The sequence below is a fragment of the Paramisgurnus dabryanus genome, chromosome 14, assembly GCF_030506205.2.
Source record: "Paramisgurnus dabryanus chromosome 14, PD_genome_1.1, whole genome shotgun sequence".
NCBI lineage: Eukaryota > Metazoa > Chordata > Actinopteri > Cypriniformes > Cobitidae > Paramisgurnus > Paramisgurnus dabryanus.
Window position 1 is genome coordinate 15,195,955 of NC_133350.1, and position 25,121 is coordinate 15,221,075.

General features: G+C 37.1%; 1 protein-coding gene across 3 annotated transcripts in view; it reads left to right on the forward strand.

Moving 5' to 3' along the window:
• iqsec1b (IQ motif and Sec7 domain ArfGEF 1b) overlaps positions 1-25,121 on the forward strand; it is a 207,658-nt gene that overhangs the window by 54,944 nt on the left and 127,593 nt on the right. For 2 of the 3 annotated variants that reach the window (XM_065241203.2, XM_065241202.2), the window contains exon 3: positions 13,177-13,284. The exons of the other annotated variant lie outside the window; for it this stretch is intronic. In XM_065241203.2, the coding sequence (XP_065097275.1) occupies positions 13,177-13,284 (108 nt within the window). The remainder of the gene's footprint in view (positions 1-13,176; positions 13,285-25,121) is intronic. 3 annotated transcript variants of the gene reach the window in all.

Here is a 25,121-nt window from a genome sequence, read left to right on the forward strand (position 1 = left end):
CTCATTGATTTGGTGCTGTAATAGGCTGCTCTGTTGAAGCCTATCCACTTATGGTGCTGCTGTGTGTCACGCAGCTGTCGGCAGGCCCTGTTTGAGCGCTCAGACGCTTACACCAACAGTGCAGAGTAAGACGGGTGTATTCTGTTGACATGCTGTTCTGTATTCGGCTCATGGCCTTGCCAAGGTTAAGTGAGCAGGGCCGACTTGCATATACTGGGAAACTCAAAAGTGTGTATGTACTGTATGTGTGTGTTGGGGAGAGAGAAACTATGTCCGAATGGTGAATAATGCTGCCTTCTCAGGCAGTATCCAGAGAGAGTATGGCATCAAGGCACATCAGAATCCAATGTTTGTGTATAATCCTGTCTAGTAAGATCGCACCATCTGGTCTATTTTTGAAGGCAGCATAGATGTGTCCTCCGTTGCCTTTGATATTCAAAAATCCTGTGTGTGCGGTCGGTTGACAGAGTAAAAATAACATCTACCGCTACGAGACGTAAGCTTGATTTTTACATTGTCTGAACAAAATATGACTGATGCAAATGTCGCCACAACAATGCTTGGGTGTTGGGATTGGTGGTGTTAGATTTTAAATGGTTTATAAAGTTTTAATAAGTGATTCTTAGGACATTTTGGATGATGAACCAATACTACTATTTTCACAACAGCATTTCTGAAATTTGACCACTCCTTTGTTCATTATAATTTATTTCTTTACCCAAGCAGGGTTGTTGTAGTTTATTATTATAGTATAACTGAAATTAAATAAAAAATATAGGCCTGTATAGTAGTATTTGATTAACTAAATGAACATTGTGAACCAATGTTTCTTTTAGCAATAAACTGAAAAAGGTTTGAGAAAGTACAATTATTAAAGGGGACCTTTCACGAGACTTTTTAAAGATGTCCAAGAAATATGTGGTGTCCCCAGAGTATGCATGTGAAGTTCTAGCTCAAAATACCCCACAGATAATAATTTATTATAGCAGGTTAAAATTGCCACTTTGTAGGTGTGAGCAAAAGTGTGCCATTTTTGGGTGTGTCCTTTAAAATGCAAATGAGCTGATCACTAAATGGCAGTGCAGTGGTGGATACTGCAGATTAAGGAGTGATATTATCCCCTTCTGACATCACAATGGGAGCCGAATTTTAATGACCTATTTTTTCAGATGCTTGCAGAGAATGGTATACTAAAACAAAGTTACTGGGTTGATATTTTTTCATATTTTCTAGGTTGATAGAAGCACTCTGGACCCAATTAAAGCACTTAAACATGGAAAAAGTCAATGTTTTCATGAGATGTCCTCTTTAACTTGAAATAGATATAAACTTAACTATAACACTAGAACCAACACGTACCAACTCAGGTTCACATCAGGTTTTCAGATCCAATAGGACCCATGAAGACCTTTTCCTTTAAGCTTTAATAGACAAGCAACTGCTTTTTGACACGGTCTTCAGATATTGGGTACAGCTCTGAATAAACCGTCTGAATACCAATGCCATCTTATAGCAATTCGTACGTATTTTATGAGATGGCTAATTTGTTTTAATTCCTATAATCACATTCGTACATTTATGTGCGATTTACCTTTTCCCTTGTGACAATGGGGTTTGGGGTAGGGTTTAGTTATTTTTTTATGATAATAGTATGTTTTTGCATGATTATCTTACACTGTAAAAAAAAATCCGTAGAAATTGCAGCTGGGTTGCCGGTAATTTATCGTAGATTTAAATTTATGTTATTTACTGGCAACATTTTGTTCAAAGTTAAATGAACATTTAACATTTACAAGTCTTTGTCTTTACAGACTAAAACAAAAAAACAGCATCAAGCAAAACATTCTGGAAACAAAATCTGAAGCAAAAAACAGAAAAAGGTTGATGATGATTTCTGGTTACCAGAATGCTTTGCATGAGGCTGTTATTGTATAGTTTTATTCTGTAAAGATAAATACTCGTTAATATTTAAAATTTATTTAACTTTAAACAAACTCTTGCCAGTAAATAACATAAATTTTAATCTACGGTAAATTACCGGCAACCCAGCTGCAATAACATTGTTATTTCTACGGAATTTTTTTACAGTGTATACAATTCAGTCAATTCGTAAAAAATGTGCGATATACACAAAAATATGTATGGAAACAGCTTAAGGTCAGATTTCTTTTTACACCAAAACTTGCGATGATTCGGTTTAGTCATTCGTAATGAAATCACACACTGTAGGTGGCAAATATTTACGCATATACTTTGTCAGTATTTACTTTGTTGATAAGCTCACTTGAATTTATTCTGGATTGTGACAAAAAGCTGGCCTGAATTCAGTTTACTTTTAGATTTACTACTTTGTCTATATACAAAACGTGCTTATCAGGTCATTGACTGATTGGGCAGCAACACAGCTGGGTGATTCTTGCAAAATTAGACTTATGATATCTCATGAAACATTTTGATAAAAAAAGTTAATGCAAAGTAAGAGTAAAAAAAGTTAAAAACATCTCTTCATGTACTATTTTGCACATGATTTCAAATGACATCATACAAACCAATTTTGTTGTTTTTTCCATATTTAAGGGGAATTTTTTTATTAGCGCAACGTGTCCATGACTGAATTTGGGTTCTTTGACATTTAAATATTTATAATAAAATAATCTAAAAAATAATAAAGCTTCAGTGGATGTTATACTATAAACATTTACAGAAAAGAAACATGTGGTATTTGGTGATCATTGGTAAATGTAGAGACAATAATAAGGAATATAAATGTGTCCAAGAAAAATGTTCAACAAATTTTCAATCATTGTTTAAGCCCTCAAGGAACTAACATTTTTTAAAAAAAAATTGTTGGAAGGGACATAATTGACTGTTGCGGTAATGATAATTTTTTGATAATGATAATCTAAAAAATGTAAATAATTGTATAAAAAATATTTTTTAAATCATCTAAAAATAATGGTTATAGTAAGTTCAGACCGTAATCTTATATGTATAAAATTGGCTTCAAGGGCTTTTAAAAAAAATCTAATGCTGGACACCTTCTAGAGTAACGGCGCATTCACACGGGGCGTAACCGTTAACACTTCCCATTCACTTTTAATGGGTGACATGATGCGTTGCCGAACTGAATTGTGGATCCGTCGGCGCCGCGTCAGTGCCGTTGCTCACGGCAGAAGTTGAACATTTCTCAACTTTTCAAGTGGCAACGCATGCGTCGGCCAATCATATCGCCTTCTGCAAATAACCTAGGCAGAGCCAGCCAATTACGTTTATGAAAGACCGGAGCTTGTGTTGCGGCCACTATGATTGGCCGTTGGTCACGCTTCAGACAAGCTTTCCGTCAAGCGTTAACGCTTACGCTCCGTGTAAATGTACCGTAAGTCTGGATTTCGTGAGAATCACCCAGCTGCCTTCAGTTTAGGATAAAGCCAGAGAGATCATGTACCAAAGCATTTGAGGTTTTCCCATAATTTCTCTCTTCTCACTAATTGTGGCCTGTTTCCTTTTAATCCACTCTTGTATATCCACCACAGCATTGCAGCGCCAGCTTTACAAGTGTGGAATGGCAATAATTCTCAGTCGCCTCCAGCTTCATCTCTGAAGTTTTCGTGCTGGCACATCCTGCTAGTTGTTGTGAGGCTTTCTCTCTTTCTTCATCTGATCTACTACAATGAGAAGTGGGAAATGTGGGGCAGCCACACACTGTGAAGTCTCTCTTACTGGGAATTCACACAAAAACAGTAAGTGGCTAGTGCAAAGACACAGACTCTAGGGATCCATACGTTCTACCTACTGTTATGTTGGAGAGTGACGGATACAGAGGCCTTTCTGAGCTCTCAAGCCCTGTTGAAGTGAAAATAAAGCTGCAGTAATATGGTATATATGGTTACTAGCTTGGTGAGACTTGCCTTATACAGGATCAAATCCATTAATAATTGAAATGCATTGAAGTTGCTACTGCCTCCTGTAAATAAGCATTCCCTTAGGGTTATGAAGGACCTGAAGTAGATTAGGAGAGAGAGAGAGAGAGAGAGGATTGAGATCAATAGCAGCCCAGTTTCGAACCCATGTCACCCATACGATCGCCAAGCTTAATATGTTCCAGAAGCACATGCACAAACTGCATCACCTATTTAAGCATCATCCTGCAATGTGAACCTGACAGTTTTATTGCAGCACAGTACTGAAAGTTTCTGCATTGGAGGTTAGGTACTTTATTAATAGGAGAGTATTTCAAATGAGTTATAGAGGTGTACTGCTTCAAGCGCTGTGACTCTGCCATGATGTATTACACTTAGCAATATGTTAAAGGACCTCTGTATGATCTCCGCTAGCTGTGCGGTGGAAGAGGTGCATGCTGCAAGAAACACAGTTAGAGACGCCCTTGTCAAATGATGAAGTTTTGTAACAATGATTTATATGAAGACGATTCAGAATTATAAGTAATTTTTTATAAAAGTGTAGATGTAAAAACACAAAAAGCATAGCAGTAACTTTTTTCAGGTCAGGTAATTTTATTTTATTAATTATAATATTTAATTAAATTATTCCACTAGCTACAGTGGGGTGCAATGATGAACTGTCAGAACAGACAATATATTCATAAAGGTTATTTAGAAATTTGTGTAATGTCACAAAAATTTGTACATATTTTACGAATTAACTAATTTGTATGAATTAGGGATGCATAACGATTAATTGTGATTAATCTATAGTAGAATGAATATTTTTGTTTACATCATATATGTGTGTGTAAACTGTGTATATAAATATGCACACATGCATGTATTATTTTAAGAAAAAAATATTTATATATTAAGTATTTATACTTAAAAGTATTACACATGTAAATTTTTTTTTAAATATATACATCCATGTGTGTGCATTTATCTATACAAAGTTATTATACACAGTTCACACACACATATATATGATGTAAACAAAAACTTTTATTCTGCTATAGATTAATCGCGATTAATTGTTATGCATCCCTAGTATTAATTCATATGACCACATTTGTAGATTTTTGTAAGATTTGCCTTGACCCCTTTGACGTTGGGGTTAGCTGCGGGGTTAAGAGTTGGTCTTCGTTATTGTTTTTTCATTAAATCCGTACGTTTTTTGCACTAGATTCATATTCATTCGAATTAGCTTGTAAAATATGTCTGAATTCTAGTGAGAACAGGCTGGTTGTGTAGAGGTCTTCTGCACAGATCTTGGTCTTTACTGCTCGACCTTGCACCAATGTGTTAGTAGTCAGTCGACTCTACGAATGACAGATCTGTGATGGATTGTTGTGCAGCGAAGCTGAACTGCATAGCCGCTCGGTTTCGGTTTGTTCCACAGCACCCACGGCCAAAAGAGAGACCCTGTGCATTAAAGCATCAGCTCAAAGGTTCAAAGCGTTACTTTCATGCACTATTGCCGGTAACATGGCCGTTCCTTTGGTGGATCTGAGGAAATGGTTTGAGTGTAATGAGCAGATCCTGGATCACAGAAGTGATCAGTCTGCACCATTTACACTGAATAACTCTCTTTCGTTGTTTGGATGACGGCCAGTACCAGCAACATATGCTCAATGAGACCGCTTACTGTTGTGAATAAATGGTAATGTCTGATTTTTTGCTTTGGCCAGGTGTTGCAGTCATTATTGGTGGGATGTTTTTATTTCTCACTGTGAATCACCATCAACATTGGTACACTCTTAGAACGAATGTGTTAAAAACAACACATTAGTGTTGATTCTGGGACAACACACTAAATGCGTTGTCCCAGAATCCACCCATCTCTGTGTTATTATTGAAACAACACATTTTGTGTTACTTTTAACACAACATGTATTATATTTTAACACAAAATCAACACAAAATGACACATAATGTGTTAAAATTACACATAATGTGTTAAAAGCTTACAGCAGAATGATGTGTACAAAATTAACACATCCTTTCTAAAAGTGTAAAAATGACACATAAATCAATGCTGTCAGATGAAGCCAAGGACCTGGATCTTATAAAAATGTACCCTCAGTTTTCAGGGTCAGTTATCTGTAATGGGAGCAATTGGAGGTAGGAGACATAAATTTCTCATGAAGGGTTAGGATGAGACCAAGATAAACTCAATTACCCGATGTAGATTTTGTTATGTCAGGGTCAACACAAAAATTGCTAGCATTGTTATTCAGAAGCTAACAAAGTATTTAGAGTACAAGGCCATGTTAAAGGGACACTCCAGTTTTTTTGAAACTCATTTTCCAGCTCCAATAAAGTTAAACATTTGATTTTTACCGGTTTGGAATCCATTCAGCTGATCTCAGGGTCTGGTTGTACCACTTTTAGCACAATCCATTGAATCTGATTAGACCATTAGCATCACGCCAAAAATAACCAAAGAGTTTCAATATTTTTCCTATTTAGGACTATAAAGGATTATAAAGGACTTTGCTGCCGTAACATGACTGCAGCAGGCGTAGTGATATAGTCCCCTTGGTTACTTTTAATAGCAAGGGACTATTTTCGAGTGCTGCTTAATATCATTGCGCCTGCTGCAGCCATGTTACGGCAGCAAAGTCCTTAAAAATTACACCAGAATGAGAGTATAGTTCCTAGCCATATCACCTAGAAAATCGCAACTTTTAATTTTCAGTCGGTCTTGGTACACCATGTAACTACAGAAGAGTCAAGTTTTAAATAGGAAAATATTGAAACTCTTTGGTTATTTTTAGCGCGATTCTAATGGTCTAATCAGATTCAATGGATTATGCTAAGCTATGCTAAAAATTATACCGCCAGACACGGAGATCAGCTGAACGGATTCCAAAACTGTAAAAATCAAATGTTTAACTCTATGGGAGCTGTAAAATGAGCATATTTTCAAAAAAAGTGTGTCCCTTTAAGTGATCATTGCTCCAATTGTTTTCCCAATTGTGTGTAATTTTTATGTTAAAATATGAGGAGCTGACATACAAAAAATGCTAGACGCCACCTCTGTCAAGAACTAGATAATGATATAAGCCAAATGCTCTTGGCACTTATAATCCACTTGATCCTATTTTTCTGAAGCCATACAACAGTTTCGAGAGTTTTGTAAAGGCCAGTCTGTAATATAAATTAGTATTCACTGATAATCTTGACTGATAATATGAAGAGGGTGTGTGGTCTTTGAACAGCGCTGAGTGCTGTCTCTTTGATCCCTGTTTATTTTTAATTCCTTTAAAACTGTAGCTCCCATTGCCGTTTCGCAGCTCAGTTACTCCTTGAAGCTAATCTGAGGCTAGCATTGAGCTCTTGCCAGTTTTTGGACATATTTGAAGTTTTGGTGCATGTTGGGTTTGTATTAGTTACGTAACTTCAGAACCTGCTTTGCGACGATAACAGAAAGCTTACGGCAGCCAGGACGGAAACTCTGAGGGATTTAATCCCACAGCATTGCAGATTATCATTGGGTAGCAGAGATGCTGACTAGAACCGCTCCTTTCTCTTGGTTTTGACATTGCACGATTTTGCACAGACGATGCACAGTTAGCAGGATAGAGATCATGGGAAACTGACTTGCAACATGGGCCCGTGGTGGTGCCAGAGTGCACGAGACGGTTCATAAACACTGAATCATTTATGTTTAATTTATAAGTCATTTATAGTGTTATAAGTCATTTATAGTGTTTCACCGACTAAAGGGAGCAAACAAAGTAAGATATTAATAATTCAGTTGTCAAAAATTGAGGTGATTTGAACGTGTTGGGATTTTGATCAATTAGTGACTGTCAATGGCTGCTCGCCAGAACAAGAAATTAGAGGGGGATTTTGGGTAAATCTAAATTTAATGTTAAAAATTCTGCAGTTTTACAGAGTTGATTAACAGCGCATGAGGGACCTTGGTGCCAACAGATTGAAATTCAATTGGAAGCAGAATCCATTTAAGCAAAATACTGTAAAACATTACATTGAACAGATTGTAGAGGGATGTGAGCCTTCTTTGAATGTTCACATTTAAGCTTGACAAGCTAAGAGACGTAATTACTAAAAGCAAAACATGGCATTTGGAGCATGCATGGATTATTTTTCCATCTGTTCTGTTAATATTATGTAATATTGACAAGGTCCATAGGCTGTACATCTCTAACCCTTTCGGGCTACAGTAGAATAGGTTTGATTATGTCGGTCATAAGCACAACATTTCAGCTCCAGTTATTGGCTTACCAAAACAAAACATTCTCTTGCAAACTCAAGTTAGCACAGATGCTGTTGAAATGCTTTACTGCGTTTCTTCAAAACTCTTTTGAGTCCTCATAACCAGTTGTAGCTAACATGACATCTAATTTCTCTGACACCAAGTCTCTCATACGCCTTCATTAGATTTCATTAAAAGGCTGGTGAAGATTATTACTCGCTGCAAATGCAATTTAACCCTTGGCCAGTAATGATTAGGACACGGAGTCTACCATACCAGCGTACTTCTGGGACAGAATCTGAAGATTTTTAGATGTTGTGCATATATTATCTAAATGTCACCCGGCTGGGTGTACAGCAGAGAACGGCAGATGTTATTTTCCATTTGGACGCTGTCTGATTTTTATTGGATTGTGTCCTCAGTGCTTCAGATTAATTTGTGCGGTGATATGAGGATTATAGTACTCAACAGGAAGAAATATAATAATCTTCATATAATAATCAATATAATCTTCTCTCTTTTAATTAATCATGATGCTAAAATGGCTTAAAAGTTTAAAAAAAACCCAGGCTGGGATGAAAAAATAAATCTTAATTTTTTAGCCTTTGGAAATATTAAGTGTTGATAAGATGCTGACATCTTGTGATTTAACTGATTACCTGTACACTATTTATACTACAAAATTGCGTCACCTAAAGGATTATTAGGAACACCATATTAATACTGGACATGGTCAGAAACAATGCTCAGGTAGGCTGTGTCATTTAAACAATGCCCAATTGGCACTAAGGGGCCTAAAGTGTGCCAAGAAAACACCCCCCACACCATTACACCACCATCACCAGCCTGCACAGTGGTAACAAGGCATGATGGATCCATGTTCTCATTCCGTTTACGCCAAATTCTGACTCTACCATCTGAATGTCTCAACAGAAATTGAGACTCATCAGACCAGGCAACATTTTTCCAGTCTTCAACTGTCCAATTTTGGTGAGCTTGTGCAAATTGTAGCCTCTTTTTCCTATTTCTAGTGGAGATGAGTGTTACCCGGTGGGGTCTTCTGCTGTTGTAGCACATCTGCCTCAAAGTTGTGCGGGTTGTGGCTTCACAAATGCTTTGCTGCATACCTTGGTTGTAACGAGCTTGAATCAGTCGGCCCATTCTCCTTTGACCTCTAGCATCAACAAGGCATTTTTGCCCACAGGACTGCTGCATACTGGATGTTTTTCCCTTTTCACCCAATTCTTTGTAAACCCTAGAAATGGTTGTGCGTGAAAATCCCAGTAACTGAGCAGATTGTGAAATACTCAGACCAGCCCGTCTGGCACGAACAACCATGCCAAGCTCAAAATTGCTTAAATCACCTTTCTTTCTCATTCTGACATTCAGTTTGGAGTTCAGGAGATTGTCTTGACCAGGACCACACCCCTAAATGCATTGAAGCAACTGCCATGTGATTGGTTGATTAGATAATTGCATTAATGAGAAATTGAACAGGTGTTCCTAATAATCCTTTAGGTGAGTGTATACTCTATAATACATAAGTATGCAATTTGGGACATGTCTAACTAATCTAATGTCAGTCCTTAGGAAACTGAATGGTCGTTGTAATCTAAATTGTACCTGCTGTAGAAAACAATGATGGATTTAAAAAAAAGAGGAAGTATTGCCTTGAATTGAGGAAGCAAGACTATTTACAGTATTTCTATTACACGTCCTCTTCTGTGCCGTTTGCTCAGCAGTATTGCTTCTAATGGCCTCATTCTGTATTAACCCTCTGTGGGGACTGAGTAATAAATTAATACCAGCATTTAGCTATTACTAGATAGACCAGCAGTTTACATTAACATTTAATCATTTAGTGGATGCTTTTAGCTAAAGCTACTTACAAATGAGGAACATTGCAAGCAATTCATTATATACAGTTAGAGGTACTGGCAGTACCGCAATGCAGAGAGTAAGCTTAAATACTGTAGCAAAGATGCTAAAGCAGAAGTAAAAAATGTAAAGTTAAGAAAAATAGAACAGGAAGAGTTTTTTTATTGCATAGAGTTTTATATGAAGTGCCTTTGAACATTACTGTAATGTTTATGAAATTGGTTGTAATGGTCTCAGCAGGTTCAGGTGGCACTTGGCACCTGTCCATATTGGCATCTGCCTAGAATAGCTAGTTTGATTCAAAAATGAGTTTTGGCAAAATATGAAATATGAAAGAAATATGAATGCATTTTCCCTACAGTAGCTTTTATATGTTGATGAACCTATGCACAATTATTTGGTTAGCCGCACTTTATTATTTACTGTACGGATTTATTTACTCATGGTCGACCTGCTAATAAGATTTTTGACTTTGTGAGCTGTTGTCTTAGCTGTGTCAGAGTGATGAAGAGCTGTCATGAATTCACCACTCCAGTTAATTACATGAGCACGTTTGTCTTTCTTTATCATTTCGTCTCTCTTTATCGTGCATGCTGTCACTCCTTGTTTTCATTCTGCCCACCCTCCTATTATTTCAGCCAGCTGAATGAAAACTGATTCAGCCAGTTGCCTGTTGTTATTATGCACATTCGAAAGTTCCTGACCTTGATTTCCTTGAAATCATTGAGATGCAATGCACACCGGAAAAACGTAATGAGAAATTCCAACCTCTAGGTCTGCTTTCCTGGCCTGTAAGCACTGATGTGCTTCCCACATCTTCATAGTGAATTACAGACACCTGCATTTCAATCGGCTGAGGGTTTGAAAGTCTTTAAATTATTTTATTGTCCTGCATGGCCCAACCTCAGGGATGTAAAATCACTTGACCCTCAATTCAGTCCATCATCCAACAGAGACCAACAGAAATTGCTATTAGCAGGCTTGGTTAGAGAACATTTCTCCATATATTTTCTCCATAGAGATCAATAAAAATTCCTCAATGAAGAGTTCCCAGCCAGGAACCATAAGCAACCAGCTTCAACATTAAAATCTTTGATTAATCGAGGGTATAAAAAGTCTACTTGATTTTTTTTATTAGGCTATTAACTTTCACTCACACTCACATGATGCATTGCAAAAAACGGCATACAATTGATGCTAAAATAAAAAGCTGTTGACTTAGAGTTAAATTAATTAATTATAGTCCAATTGACTTAAAGTTTAATTGTTATATGTGGAAATACATGCATTTGATATTTAGTGTTTAAAATAGTGAAGTGAACACATATATAGTGGGGTTAGTCTTTTTCCATCATAACATCAACCTTTCTGAATAATGGAGCTCTCTTCAAGATTATGGGTATTGCTATTTATCTAGTTATTCAACTGTTAAACCTCTAGCATATTTTATTTTATATATGTGTATTATTATTATTTTTAATATTTTATACATTATGATTGACGTGTTTTACTTAATTTTAGTATTTTGTCTTTTATTGTGCGAGTGTTTGGTGTCTTTGTTGTAAAGCACATTGGTCAACCTGTGTTGTATAAATGGTGCTATATAAATAAAATTTGACATTGACATGTTATTAAAGGGGTCATGAGATAAGGAATCAAATGTATCTTGATCTTTTGACAAATAAGAAGCCTTGTTATAATTAATATATCCTGCAAATTTCATAGCTTAAAACATCTTTCGCATTAATAATGAAAGCATTCATGTTATCATTCTCCAGAAAACAACAAATGCAAAATGGCTGGAAAATGACATCACAAGGTAGATTCTTTATCATACATACCTATCAAGATGACAACACATCATTGTACTGTTGGCTCCGCCCACTGGCATTTACTCTGAGAAGGGATTCGAGGGGATCTGAATTTGAAGTGGTTTACAGGGTTGTTTGGGAGCCCTTTAAGTTTTAGTCTTTTGGAAGAAAATGCTTTTTAGTTTTAGTCAAGTTTTAGTCAACGAAAACACAAAAAGGTTTTATTCAAGTTGAAGTCAATTTTTGTAAAAAAAAAAAAAAAATTTATTTAACACATTTATTTAGATAAAAAAGTATTGAAAATGGGCTTAGGTTTGACAAGTATACATGTAAAACCTTAAGCTTATGAAATGTGTCACAAGCCGATTTTCTAGTAAAATTGAATGTATATGATATGTTAACAGCGTGACTTGTTAGTTACCTGACGTTGGTGGTATTCTTCCCACCTAGTTTGTGGCCACATTTACCGTTGTATCCCAATATGCATTCCGTTTTTCTTTCTGATAGATTATACTGAAAGTATGTCCATAAATCATCTTGTCGTTTCCGTTTATTGGCGTCACCACCACGGTCCTTCGAACCTGCCACAGTCGCAGGTGTGTTGTTGTTGAGTGAAATCTGGTGCGCGTGCGCGGCATGGCGGCAGCCGGGCGGTGGGCGTACCCAAAACAAGGATAGGAAGCGGCAGCATTGCTGATACTTTTTAGCTAAAAACAGACAGATTTCACGCAAAATTGGCAGAAATGCATGCATTGTGAACGTCAGACTTATAATCATTTTCGTTCGGTCTCGTCTCATCAACGAAAAATCGAAAGCGTCTCGTCATGTTTTAGTCACCTTAGAGCCATTTTTAGCTAGTCATCGTCGCGTTATTGTCATAAAAAGAAGGTGCGTCAATGAAATCATTCGTTATCGTCATCGTTGACGAAAACAAAACTGGTGGTTTACAATTGTTATAAGATTGTAATAACAGTAAGAATTTCTTAAAAGGGAAACACACAAATCAGACCATTTCAGTCAGAGGTGAAAAAGTCATAGAGGTGGGGGGCAAACACCTCAGTGAATGGGATAAAATAATAAAAAAACCACGTCATGACCCCTTTAATATGCCTTTATAACCATTTTGGGGTACTTGATTATATTAAAAGTAAAGTTTGATTATATCAAAGTAAATTTCCCTGGTAGAAAAAAGTGACATTCGTACATCCAGAACCCATTTTTTTGGGATTTGCTTCATTGTGATCTCTGGCTGGACATCTTTAAAGGATTCTCTAAACGTTGTTCACGTGTTTCTCTCTCTCTCTCTTTCCTTTTGAAGACGGCACGCTTCTTTGCCCCTCGATGTCACAGATAACCCCGGCAACTTTATTGTTCCACTCTGTCGAAGAAGTTATCCCTGTCGCAAATGGAAGTCTGCATCCCTTGGGTAAATGGAAGGGTTTTATTTTCGCTTGCTTAACATGCCAGAATGTCAAAGCTGCTGCATGTGCAAACAGTTTTATTTTCCACTTGTTTGTGGCCTGGTGTCAGGCAATGCAAATTGCTGCATTCTCATAACAACGGTATACGGCTAAAAACACATTCTCTGCATTTAATTGTCATATCTGCTATATCTGGACCGCAGCGGCTCTGAAATCTTTCTCTTTGTGGCCTCTGTATACCTCTACTTTGAGGAGGATTGGAAATGGACCTCCTGTGTCTTAGAGTGCAGTCAGATGGAAAATGAATAGAAACATAGATTCCCCCCACTGTGAAATTGCTGGATGTTGTGTTGTTGACGGTGTGACATGTCATGTGACATATGGTAAAGGCTTTTACTACATCAGGCTTACCAAAAGGGATTACAGTTGTCCATGAATTGTCCACAGTACTTTTTCAGTATTTGAGAGAAATCTAACTCTTGGGTTCACTGGATGATATCAAGTTTATTGTTAACTTCTTAATAAAAGGCCCATGATTGCAATTGCACCCCCTTGATATTTGTTAGCACATTTTTGAACAAGCGTTTTTTAAATTATTCTAACATCCCAACAATTACTGATATTTGTGAAATTTGTTAAAAGGAAAAGTTTCGAAAATAAATCTCCAAGGCTGATAAAATGGCCTAACCAATAGCACGTCCAGAGGATTCCTCTGATCAGAACCCTTCACTAGTTCGTAAGAAAAATCGTGCTAGCCTGTCATCCATAGAGGATTATTATCCTGTGTCTTGTTAATTAGCTCTGTTGTTTTGCCTTGTTTGATGATTCTTAATTAGCTTTGGAGATGGCAAGTTTTGATAAACATTAGTGATCACTGTGAGGGCTCAACATGTCCCTGTACATTAACTGCCGATGACCACGGATTGAGATAACATGGCAGGCTTAGAGCGCAACTACAAATAACGTCAGTCATCCCGCAGGATCTTGGGCTCAAACAGTTAGCTGGAGAATATCGCAATCCTGGTTTCATGAGATCAGGCTTTCTTTGAGCTATGATAAAACGATAGTATGAAGCATGTGTGTAGACATGTAAATGAAAACAGGACGGGAAGACCAGCGAGTACTGAGTGCATGTTCTAAAGCAAATATTCATTTCATTTAGCTTAAAGGAACAGTATGAAGGATTGTGGCCAAAACTGGTATTGCAATCACAAAACTTGTGGCTAAAACTGGTACTGCAATCACCCAACTGGTGGCCAATACACAAAATGAAAACATAAACATCAGTTGAGGGCTGCAACTCCACTTTTTAAATGACAATATCCTGGCCGGACCACTGTTGTCAGTGATATAAGTACTTGAAATAAAAATGATTTCTTAATGATTAGTGACATATCAGGGCCATTTTATGATTAATTGATATAAATTTCTTACATACTTTTCCTTTAAGACTAAAATATGAGCAGTATGTGGGCAACAAAAGGCTTAACCGTAGCAGAATTGCAGCACTTTAATGCAGTAATGTTTTTCATTAAATGTGGGTTAAAACAGCTCAACCCCTTAAAATATGTAATAGAATAGCTTTAATGTGATAAGGTTTTAGATCCCAAACTTGCCCACTGACCTTGCTAACTTGTTTTGGATTCATTTTATTGTAAAGTGTTATGTTTAGTGCAGAAATTTTAAGCTGTGTAAATGAGATCCCAGCAAGCAATAGCCATCATTTCACCATCAAGCTTAACTAAAGACCAGCTTTGAGTAACCCAGTTCTACCCAAAATAAACGTATATACTGTACTATATAAAATTTTCACTGATTTCCCCAATTTTGCCTTTTGTTTTAGCCTAGACGTCTTGGCTGCAGGGCTGCTGCTGGCCAAATGGGTGCCCTAGGTGGACTTTTACTGTGGTGCTCCCTTTAGTTAAAAAAAACAAAATCACACACAATGCATGCTTCTAATTGCTTTCACGGTAAATTTTTTTTTTATCGATCTGTGCAGCGCCATCGAACACACATTTGATCACCTGCTGTTAGGTGGCGTCGCGCCATCTGCTTACTCCTCGCAAAATGCTGTATATAACATCATACAGTTTGTATGCATGTTGTTGTGATTCATTTTTTTATGGAAAACATTTTATATTTTCTGAGCAACCAAGATGGTGCCCCCGGGGAGTTGGTGCCCTACGCAAACTGCGTACTCTGTGTATAGGGAGCGGCGGACCTGCTTGGCTGTTTTTACAGCTATTACAGATCTTTTAAACGCAAAATGTGCCAGGAAATGTTCTGAAATGGGTCAATGATTTTTTTATTTACATTCTGTAAATCATAGAAAAACTGCATCAAATGATTATCATCCATCTAATGGAACTTTCTAGCGTGTGAGACGAACATACTGAAATGTCAAACTTCAAGCTACTGTGGTGGGGCTTTTACAAAAGTCAATCCAACTGTGCGTATATCCAGAAATAAAAATAACACCACAGAGTTTATAGAGCTCTATAGCATGGCATACAAACTTGAGAAAATGCATTAAAATATGTCATATTTTGTTAACTCTAATTCCACTTTTATAACCAAAAGCTTCTTAAAACATGTTTGATGTGCAAAAATATCATCAATACTAGTGCTCGGGTCTCTGAAGGTTTAAAGGGTGTTTTAAAGCCCAAAGGTGTTTTCGTTGATGCACAGTAACCATTTTAAAGACGTGTGAAAGACATAGAGCACCAGTGAAATTGACATGACTCTGGGAATTGATGGAGCACTAAGGAAATGAGTATTGATCAGAGACCCAAGTGCAGTTTCAGCTACACGGGTTAAGACCATCTTTCTAGTTGTGTCTCAGAACCGGGGGGTTTAAATTGTTGTGCTCCTCTTCAGTACCTCATTACTAGCTAACAAATTAAAATAGCATTTCTGTATAAAGAATGGAAATAAATGTAAAGACCATTGTTGGTTTTTAAACACAGTAAGAGATAATTCTAGCCTCTGCTGCACATTAGCATGCAAATTGCAATCACTGAACGTCAACAGTGGTTCTTAATTGGCACAGCTTCATATTAGTAATCCAGGACTCCACTCAGAGACCATGGGATCGATAGTGCTGTTTGGCCTTTGTAAATGCTTTGAGATTTGGCTGATTGTAAATTAGGCAAGCATACACTCTGCACTCTAAAAAGAAATGGTGAGTTGTTGCAACCGGTACGGGAAAATATGGACAAACTTAATTGTTGGTTAATATTAACATAGAAAATGCCCATATTTTATAGATTGAAACAACCCATCTTTTAAAAAAAATAGCAGCTGCCAAGTAAGTAGTTTTCATTATATTTCACATTTTGTAATTGCATACTTTTTTTAAAAAATATTATTTTTGTAGCACTTTTTACTTTTCACATTTTGCGCTGTAGCAAACCATACAGCACCTACACACTGCTTAGCTTAGTGGTCTTCAACCTTTTTTAGATTGAGGACCTCTTAATCAATAGAAAGGTGGAGCAGAGACCCCCAGTATATCAAATTAAGACTGGATTTACATACTTTGTTATACAAAAGTATTAAAATAATAATTTTGGTATACACCAGGGTTCCCCAAATCTTACCCTGGAGGGCTGGAGCACTGCAGAGTTTAGCTCCAACCCTGATCAAACACAACTGAGCAAGCAAATCAAGGTCTTCGTGATCACTAGAAAATCATAGGTGGGTAAGTTTGATTAGGGTTGGACGTAAACTCTGTAGTGCTCCAGCCCTCCCGGGTAAAATTTGGGGAACCCTATTATACACTGTCTCATACTGCTAACATAATACATAACATTTAAATTTTCTGAATATATTTTAATGTGGAAACCTTAATTTGAATCAAAGTTTAATTTGAATTATTAGCCTATTTATGCATTTGTTAGATGCCTAATATAATTTTCCCCAAAAAAAGGAAATATTTGGAGGACCACTGCTAATACCACACTCTCAGAAATAAAGGTACAAAATAGGGATGGGCACGGATATTCGAATATTCGATCGGCAATAGTAATTCGAATTTAAAAAAATCCTATTCGAATGTTTGTTTGTTTTTAATGTGCCACCAAAGGGTTACGACTTATTTAATGCTTTTTCACTTAATCTATACTGTCTTTTACAGACTTAAATGTAAAATATACATGAACATTAATTTGTATGTATTTCTGATTGTTTGGCAATGCAGATTGCAGACGAATTGGGTTTGTCCGCGGCGCGCCGTGTCTGGCCACTGGCTCAGTAAGGGCTCACGTGTTATTAAACGTGCTTCTCCGCCGCCCGCGTCAACACATCATGAGAGAGATTTGTAAGCTTTCTGTTATAAAGTCTACTTTATTTTGTTAGTAACGAGACAGACACGGAGAACGAAATGAAACGGAGAACATTTATTATATGCGGTGCTCTTTCGAAAATGAACCGGATAACTGCACATGGCAGTTTAAAGCAAAGCACCGTCTTTGTGAAATGTTGTTAAATTTAGCTAACATTAGTAACTTTGCACAGTCAACAATAAGGTATCGAGCCGCTTACGTTATTTGTAAAATAATGTTAAATACAGATATTCAATCTTGTTCAATCCGTCTGTTGTTTTTATCGGATAACCATCATCACGAGGAAGAGTTTTCTCCGCAGCACCGTCATTATTTTATCTAGTCAGAAGAACGGGCTTTCACCGAAGCAGGTAGGATAAATATGGTTTTCTTTATTCACAAATACATGTCAAACTAAACTGAGAAGATATTTATATGGCGACTGAGCAGTCGGCTATGTAGATGTGTTTTTTTTTTTTTTCATTTGCTCCGGGCTCTTTGGTGTTTTGAGTCCTCAAACTTTAAACTTCGCAAGTCCTCAAACTTCGCTTAGATTTGGGGTTAGTATATAATATTTGGTATAATATAATGTATGTAAGATCAAACAGTAATTAATTCATACTGACCGACTTGAAACTAAGGAATTGACTCAGACTTCGCTCCGCGTGGGGTTTTAACGCTTTTTTTCTGTAGGATATTTTTTAAGAAGAATTTAAGAAAATATATATATATTTTTTTACATTGTTTTCAACTTAAAAATACATACATATATATACATAGAGAATATAAGTTTAGCTTGTTGTGGATATTTCCTAATTATAAGCCTTCTGTATAATTATGACAAAATGGAAAATACAAAACACACGTCTTAATTAACATAATTTAAATAAACGAATATTCGAATATTCGTTCTTTATGAGCTTAAATATTCGAAAAGTAAATTACTGGAAAATGCCCATCCCTAGTACAAAACTTTACTGTCACTGGGGCTGTACCCTTTAAAAAATGACAGCTTTGCACCTAAGGATTTCATTTTAGTACCTCAGAAGTACATACTGGCAATAAGAGAGCTTATTAGTACCACAAAAATACATATTAGTATCTCAAATGTACATATTGGTATTAAATGTTTACACCTAATGGTCCATACAATTACCTTTTTAAAGGGGGCTGCCCCACTGACAGCTAGGGTACATATTTTCTAACAATGTAGGTCCTTAAGGTACGGTAATCTACCCAAAATTTTATTCTGTTTTGTATTCCTGTAAAGGTACCAAACGCAAACTTAGGGTACAGTCCAACAGAAAAGGTACAGTTTTGTACCTTTATTTCTGACAGTGCACCAGGGACCTCCAAAGGGCCCTGGACTCCCTGTTTCCAGTCATAATCTCATAAATTATTAAAAAAAAATGTATTTGCTAATATTCTATGGGCAGTTTCCCGGACAGGAATTAGACTTCTTGTTTTGCACATTCACGTGAGAGTAAGGCCCAATTGGGATAACCCTTACTCTCACATTAACATGCAAAACAAAGGGGTAAGGGGTAAGACAGAGAAATGGGATTGGGCCTTAGACTAAAATAAATGTAAAAGCTGTCCAAACTTGCACTGACATATCTTAAAATAAATCAGTGCCCTTTGTTTTGCCCCAAATTGCACACAAGTCATGTATTTAGTAAGTCATGTTTGTTAAAACTAGTAATATTTCCTAATTAAACCAAGGCCTAGTTCTGGTTTAAGCTAATCCCTGTCTGGGAAACCACCCCTTAATTATATAACTACAGTCTGTATCCACCTCTGGTTATTCCAGCTTAAGGGATCCTTGCCTGTCCATTAAAGGGAGTGGCTGTGCATGCAACTCATCAGTATGCATGCTTGGTAAAGCACAAAGTAGCCCCATTCAAATCCACCGGGCTTCTGTTCGTATCCACGCTGCTTTGATCTTAACACCACGGCTTACACATGCAGCCCTGTTACATGAGGACCTTATGTTTCCATTCACTCCCCATATTTTACCTCTTTGCCGCGCCACACGCATTTCTGAGAAAGAATGAAAGTCGCTGTCCTCTCTTGGGGGCGTATTAGATACAATCAGTCCAATTTTCTCAAGTATGTTGCCTTTCCTTTGTACTTGTACTGTGTGTATAGTGCGTAATAACCGTCATCTGATATAATGAGGGTGTTGGCTGTCTTTTATAAGTTTTAGGAAGTAAAGTTGTCATGGTGAGCATTGAAGCATGAGTTTGTGCTCTGCAGTGGATCTGTTGTCAGCCATGACAGTGCGTGTGCTGGTCCAGTCTGTGCAGTTTGTCTAAATAATGCTTTAACTTGTCACTACAGGAAGAAGAATTTCAGTGAGAGTATGGCCGGTACGCTTCGTTGGTAGACACTAATGGACTGCAATTTAACAGATTCATGCGAACCGTCCATTTCCCTTCTGAAAACAAGCCACTATGATGTCCTAGTGTTCTTTGTTATGCTTGTAGGTATTACAATTTCTCTGTGATTTAGTCGATGATTATAATGCGATTTCTGAAGAAGTACACATTTACTACAGTTATCATTTACATTTATGCATTTGGCAGATGCTTTTATCCAAAGCGACTTGCAGTGCATTCAATCTACACTGTTTATTTTCATCCAAATGTGTGTTCCCTGGGGATCGAACCCATGACCGTACTGCTAATGCAATGCTTTAAGAGTTGAGCTACAGGAACACTGTTTATCAGCTGTCAGGTGCTGGATATCTGTTTGTTGTCATAAGGCATGATGCACATTTCTTTAGCTTATCTTGAACAAGACCTGCCATCTGACTGACAGTTTATTAATGTACTGTATATGGATCAGTGTGTGTCAAGTTACTAAAATGGGTAACTTCCTTATGGTTACCATATCAGATATTTAAAAGTTGCAGTATAAGTACATTCAACATCTTTGTGGGATGACTGTTTGTATTTTGCATGTGTAAAGCAACAGCACCCCATAAATCCAAATATTATGTCTTCAACCCAATGGCAAAATAATCTGATACTAAGAGTCCGGGAGTGTCAGACAGACTATTTATTTGGCCTTCAGGGCACTCAAGGGTCGGATATTGAGGCTTAACTCCTGTCAGATGTGTATGTATGTGTGTGTACGTCTGCCCACACTTGACTGATTGCTAGTTGAAGAAAATGACAGTTTGCAATGGAGCAATGCTTCAGGTCCTCACAGGAGCAAGAGAGAGCTCTGTAGTTCAGGAGCCCTTCAGGTCTCATTCAACATTAAGACATAGACCTCCTCTGTTTCTCAGTGCAGTCGTCTTTTCATCATTAAACGGCCGGCTTAAAAATAACAGAAATGTCTGGAGCAGTCGTAGCACAATGGCCTTTACAGGTTACACGAGCGAGGGAAATTCATCATAATTTTTCTGTTATCGACTTCATGTCTCTTTGTGTTAAATGCTATCTCAAATAAACTTTGCAGGTTTAAACAATTAGGATTTTCTGGGAACTTAGTAGTTCTGATTGTTACCTGGTGACATTTTGTCTGGAAATGAATCATTTGGAAACATATTTTAAGCAAAGATACTGGATATAACAAGATTGAGCAGTCATATTACTATGAGTAGGGGGCAATACAATGCTCAATATGGCTGCTTTGGCAACGGAAGTCCCACCTTTTAGTTAAAAGAACGAATCAGCAGTCGATAAAGACTGAAGATTCTCTTCAGAAGGGGCTTTATACAGATTAACGTGAGCATGTGCAGTAGACATCACTTTTTGTTGATGTTTGAACTGTTTTCAAACAAAACGGAGCTTAGCTAACTCCTCCACTCCCTTCCGTGCTTTCTGAACGCGTCCAACCCCCACTCCCAAATCCTTCTTGTCGTTTATTGGCTGGAACACTTTATGTTTCGTGGTGGTAGGTTTGACCACTTTGTTTTTGATGCAGTTTGCAAAGCCTGGGCTGTCTACGGAGACTGTGTTTTTTACAGTGTGTTCAGAGGACAAGCAGCTAGCAGATAAATGTTATGGTCTAAAATGCATGAATTCGCTAGATCACCTTTAATAGCAGGATTAATTGTTGATCAGAAATATTTTTTACGCGACTTTTGGCGATATCTGTCTTTCACCTTTCAAGTAGGACTTTTTGCATGAATGAAATACATTGGCCCCCTAGTGGTGCGACTTCCCTAAAGGAACTTTGATTTTTAGTGCCTGATGGAAAGTATTTTATTAACTTTTTCATTTTAAGATTTCATACAGATTTACAATAAATAACAGTAGCGCTTAACAATAATATTGTGTTTGTTAACATCACAGTGGTTAATACTTTAGCTAACATGAACTAAACACTATATCTACAGTAGTTTAATAATAATAATATGAAGCGACGATAACACTTTTGTACGCAAAGAAAACAAAACAAACAATTCAAGTCATTCAGTGCATGTTCACGAGCAGACTACGGCGCATGCTGCTGACGTAGTTGCCAACGTTTTTTTATTTTTCTCCGCTTTTTTATTTAAGCCATTATGCAAACATTGTACACAATACTTAAACAGTCCATATAAATTCACAAATTACTTGCAAGTGTATTCTGTGTCTGTACGCTGGAAATTACGTCAGCAGGTGATGTCAGCAGCATACGTCATAGTCTGCTTGTGAACGCGCACTGAACAACCAAGCAGGAGAACAAATTGTTGAATAAAATAATTTGTTTTGAATTCTTTGCGCACAAAAGAGTTCTCGTCGCTTCTCATCGGTTGCGTATTGCAACCAACCTAAATTTTGAAACGCAATGCAAAGCTTTGGTAGCGGCCACAGGACAAACATGTTGTCATCTGAGACAACGTAGCAATGAAACGCGCTCCGTAGAACAATAAATGCAGATACACGTTAATATTACCTGTCTGATATTGATTCTGAATTGCACAGACAATATTATGCACAGCTTTTTCAAGTACTACAGGCTCTTTGATCAGTAGGAAGTCCTCATCAATCTGAAATCGCTGTTATTTGAGTCATTTATAACTTGCTTTTGAAAAGCAACACTCGTCAAACATAATCATTCTACATATTCTTTACTATTATGAAAATACCTGAAGAGGTTTGAAGAACACTGATATAAATATACGCCATTTTCTGCATATGCGTGTGTAAATGGTTCTTCTTCTGCGACCCATATTTAGTTTCTACACGAGAGCGCCCTCTGGCTTTTGGATGTAGCGTAATTTCACTGTTAATTCATTGAAAAGCATACCAAGCATTGTCGGACAATTTATCAGCCCAACACTACCACTGATAATATAGTTATGTATATTATATTGCATTTCTGTCAAGATATCCTTCTAAAAGGTACAAAAGGCTCCTTTAATGAAGATTAATACATGCTGAAAAACTAAATTGCTCATTTTTAGTCACCCGCATTGTAAAATGTTACCAAAATAACTCCCTGCATTATGGGAGTTGCATTTTTAATTTATTTTTTTATTTTTCATCTAGCTGTCTTCGTCTAACTTCATAAAGTATTTGTATTTGGCCTTGGTGGTTTGCCCTTGCTGTGTGTGAGCATGAACTGAATTTGGCTAGCGTGACTGGGCTCTCTTAACCGTCCCGAACCTCCATCGCACCAGCCCATCTTCCCCATATGGTTAAGCGATGTTTTAAAATAAATACAGTATGTCTAGACATGAACATCTTCCACACAGTTGAAATTAAGTGACCATGAAAACAATTATACACATACACAGACATGCTGCGGGTAAAACACGCAAAAATAATTACACTGTATTTTAAAGACATGCAGTACTGAGTAGATGGGGTGAGTCCTGTGCAGTTACATGACACAGTGGCTGACTGAATACAGCAGAGGATCTTTGTGGCTTAAGCTGAAGGAAGGACATAACAGATGATGAAATGAGGGGCGGAGGTGCAGCAAATCTAATTCATCACTATAAAGACCTATGTGCAACTTTGTGCGTCAAAGGACCCGGACAGTCCTACAGGCAGTTAATTAACTTCCCGTCCACATTGAGAACAAGCATAAGTGACACAGGTACCAGTCTGCTAAAGCAACCGTGTGAGCGTGTGTTGATTGTAGATTGAGGGCTCTGATGTACTCGTATTAGATTAAACAGAGTCGGCTGTCTAACTTATCTCCCCGTTGCTAATGTAGTTTTGCACAACTTTTTACTGGAGGGAAGTGTAGTGGTCATTTTATATAACTTTTATATTACAAATGGAGTTCCACATTTGTAATTCTGTGGCGACGGAGATGGTATATTGCACCCTAACCTGAGAGGCCACCGAGACATGAAATCCAATTTGATTTCTATAGGAAAGTACAATTTACTCCAAAGCTGCGACCGACTGGAACACATACAGAAATGTAATTCCTCCACTATAGCACTTAGATGCTGGTCTGAGAGTAAAAAAAGAGCTAGAAAAAGAAATGTATACTCTATAATAACAATATGATATTAGTTTTATAAGTTGTGCCAATAGTTTGCTTTAAAAAATCAAGAGTAAACCTAATGTACACTTTAAAGACCCGGCAAAGCAATTATCTTTCCTTTATTGGTGTTTATTACATGGCTTATTGGAATGCTTGATTCTGATTGGCCAGTCACAACATTTGCAGGTTTGTTACAGTATTCCCAACCGCTTAAAACTAATAACAAATATTATGTCTTTTAAAAACATATATGACATTATTTTTGCAAATGAATAAACCAAATAGTTTTTTTCATGACATTTGATCATCTAAAGACAACTTAAAACAACTTGGTCTTGCAAGTCAATTCAACCTAATATTTTAAGTTTTGACTTAAATGACTTTAAGTTAAATTAAAGGGACACTCCACTTTTTTGAAAATATTCTAATTTTCCAGCTCCCCTAGAGTTAAACATTTGATTCTTACTGTTATGGAATCCATTCAGCTGATCTCCGGGTCTGGTGGTACCACTTTTAGCATAGCTTAGCATAATCCATTGAATCTAATTAGACCATTAGCATCGCGCTCAAAATTAACCAAAGAGTTTCGATATTTTTCCTATTTAAAACTTGACTCTTCTGTAGTTACATTGTGTACTAAGACCAATGGAAAATTAAAGTTGCAATTTTCTAGGCAGATATGAGTAGGAACTATAATCTCATTCTGGCGTAATAACCAAGGACTTTGCTGCCGTAACATGGCTGCAGGAGGCACAATGATATTTTGTAGTGCCCGAAAATAGTCCCCTGCTATTGAAAGTTACTAAGGGCATATTTTCGTCTGCTGCGTAATATCATTGCGCCTCCTGGAGCCAAGCAGCAAAAGTCCTTGATTAATAGTCCAGAATGAGAGTATAGTTCCTAGCCATATCTGCCTAGAAAATTACAACGTCGGTCTTAGTACACGATGTAACTACAGAAGAGTCAAGTTTTAAATAGGAAAAATATCGAAACTCTTTGATTATATTTGTGTGATGCTAATGGTCTAATCAGATTCAATGGATTGTGCTAAGCTATGCTAAAAGTGATAGCGCCAGACCCAG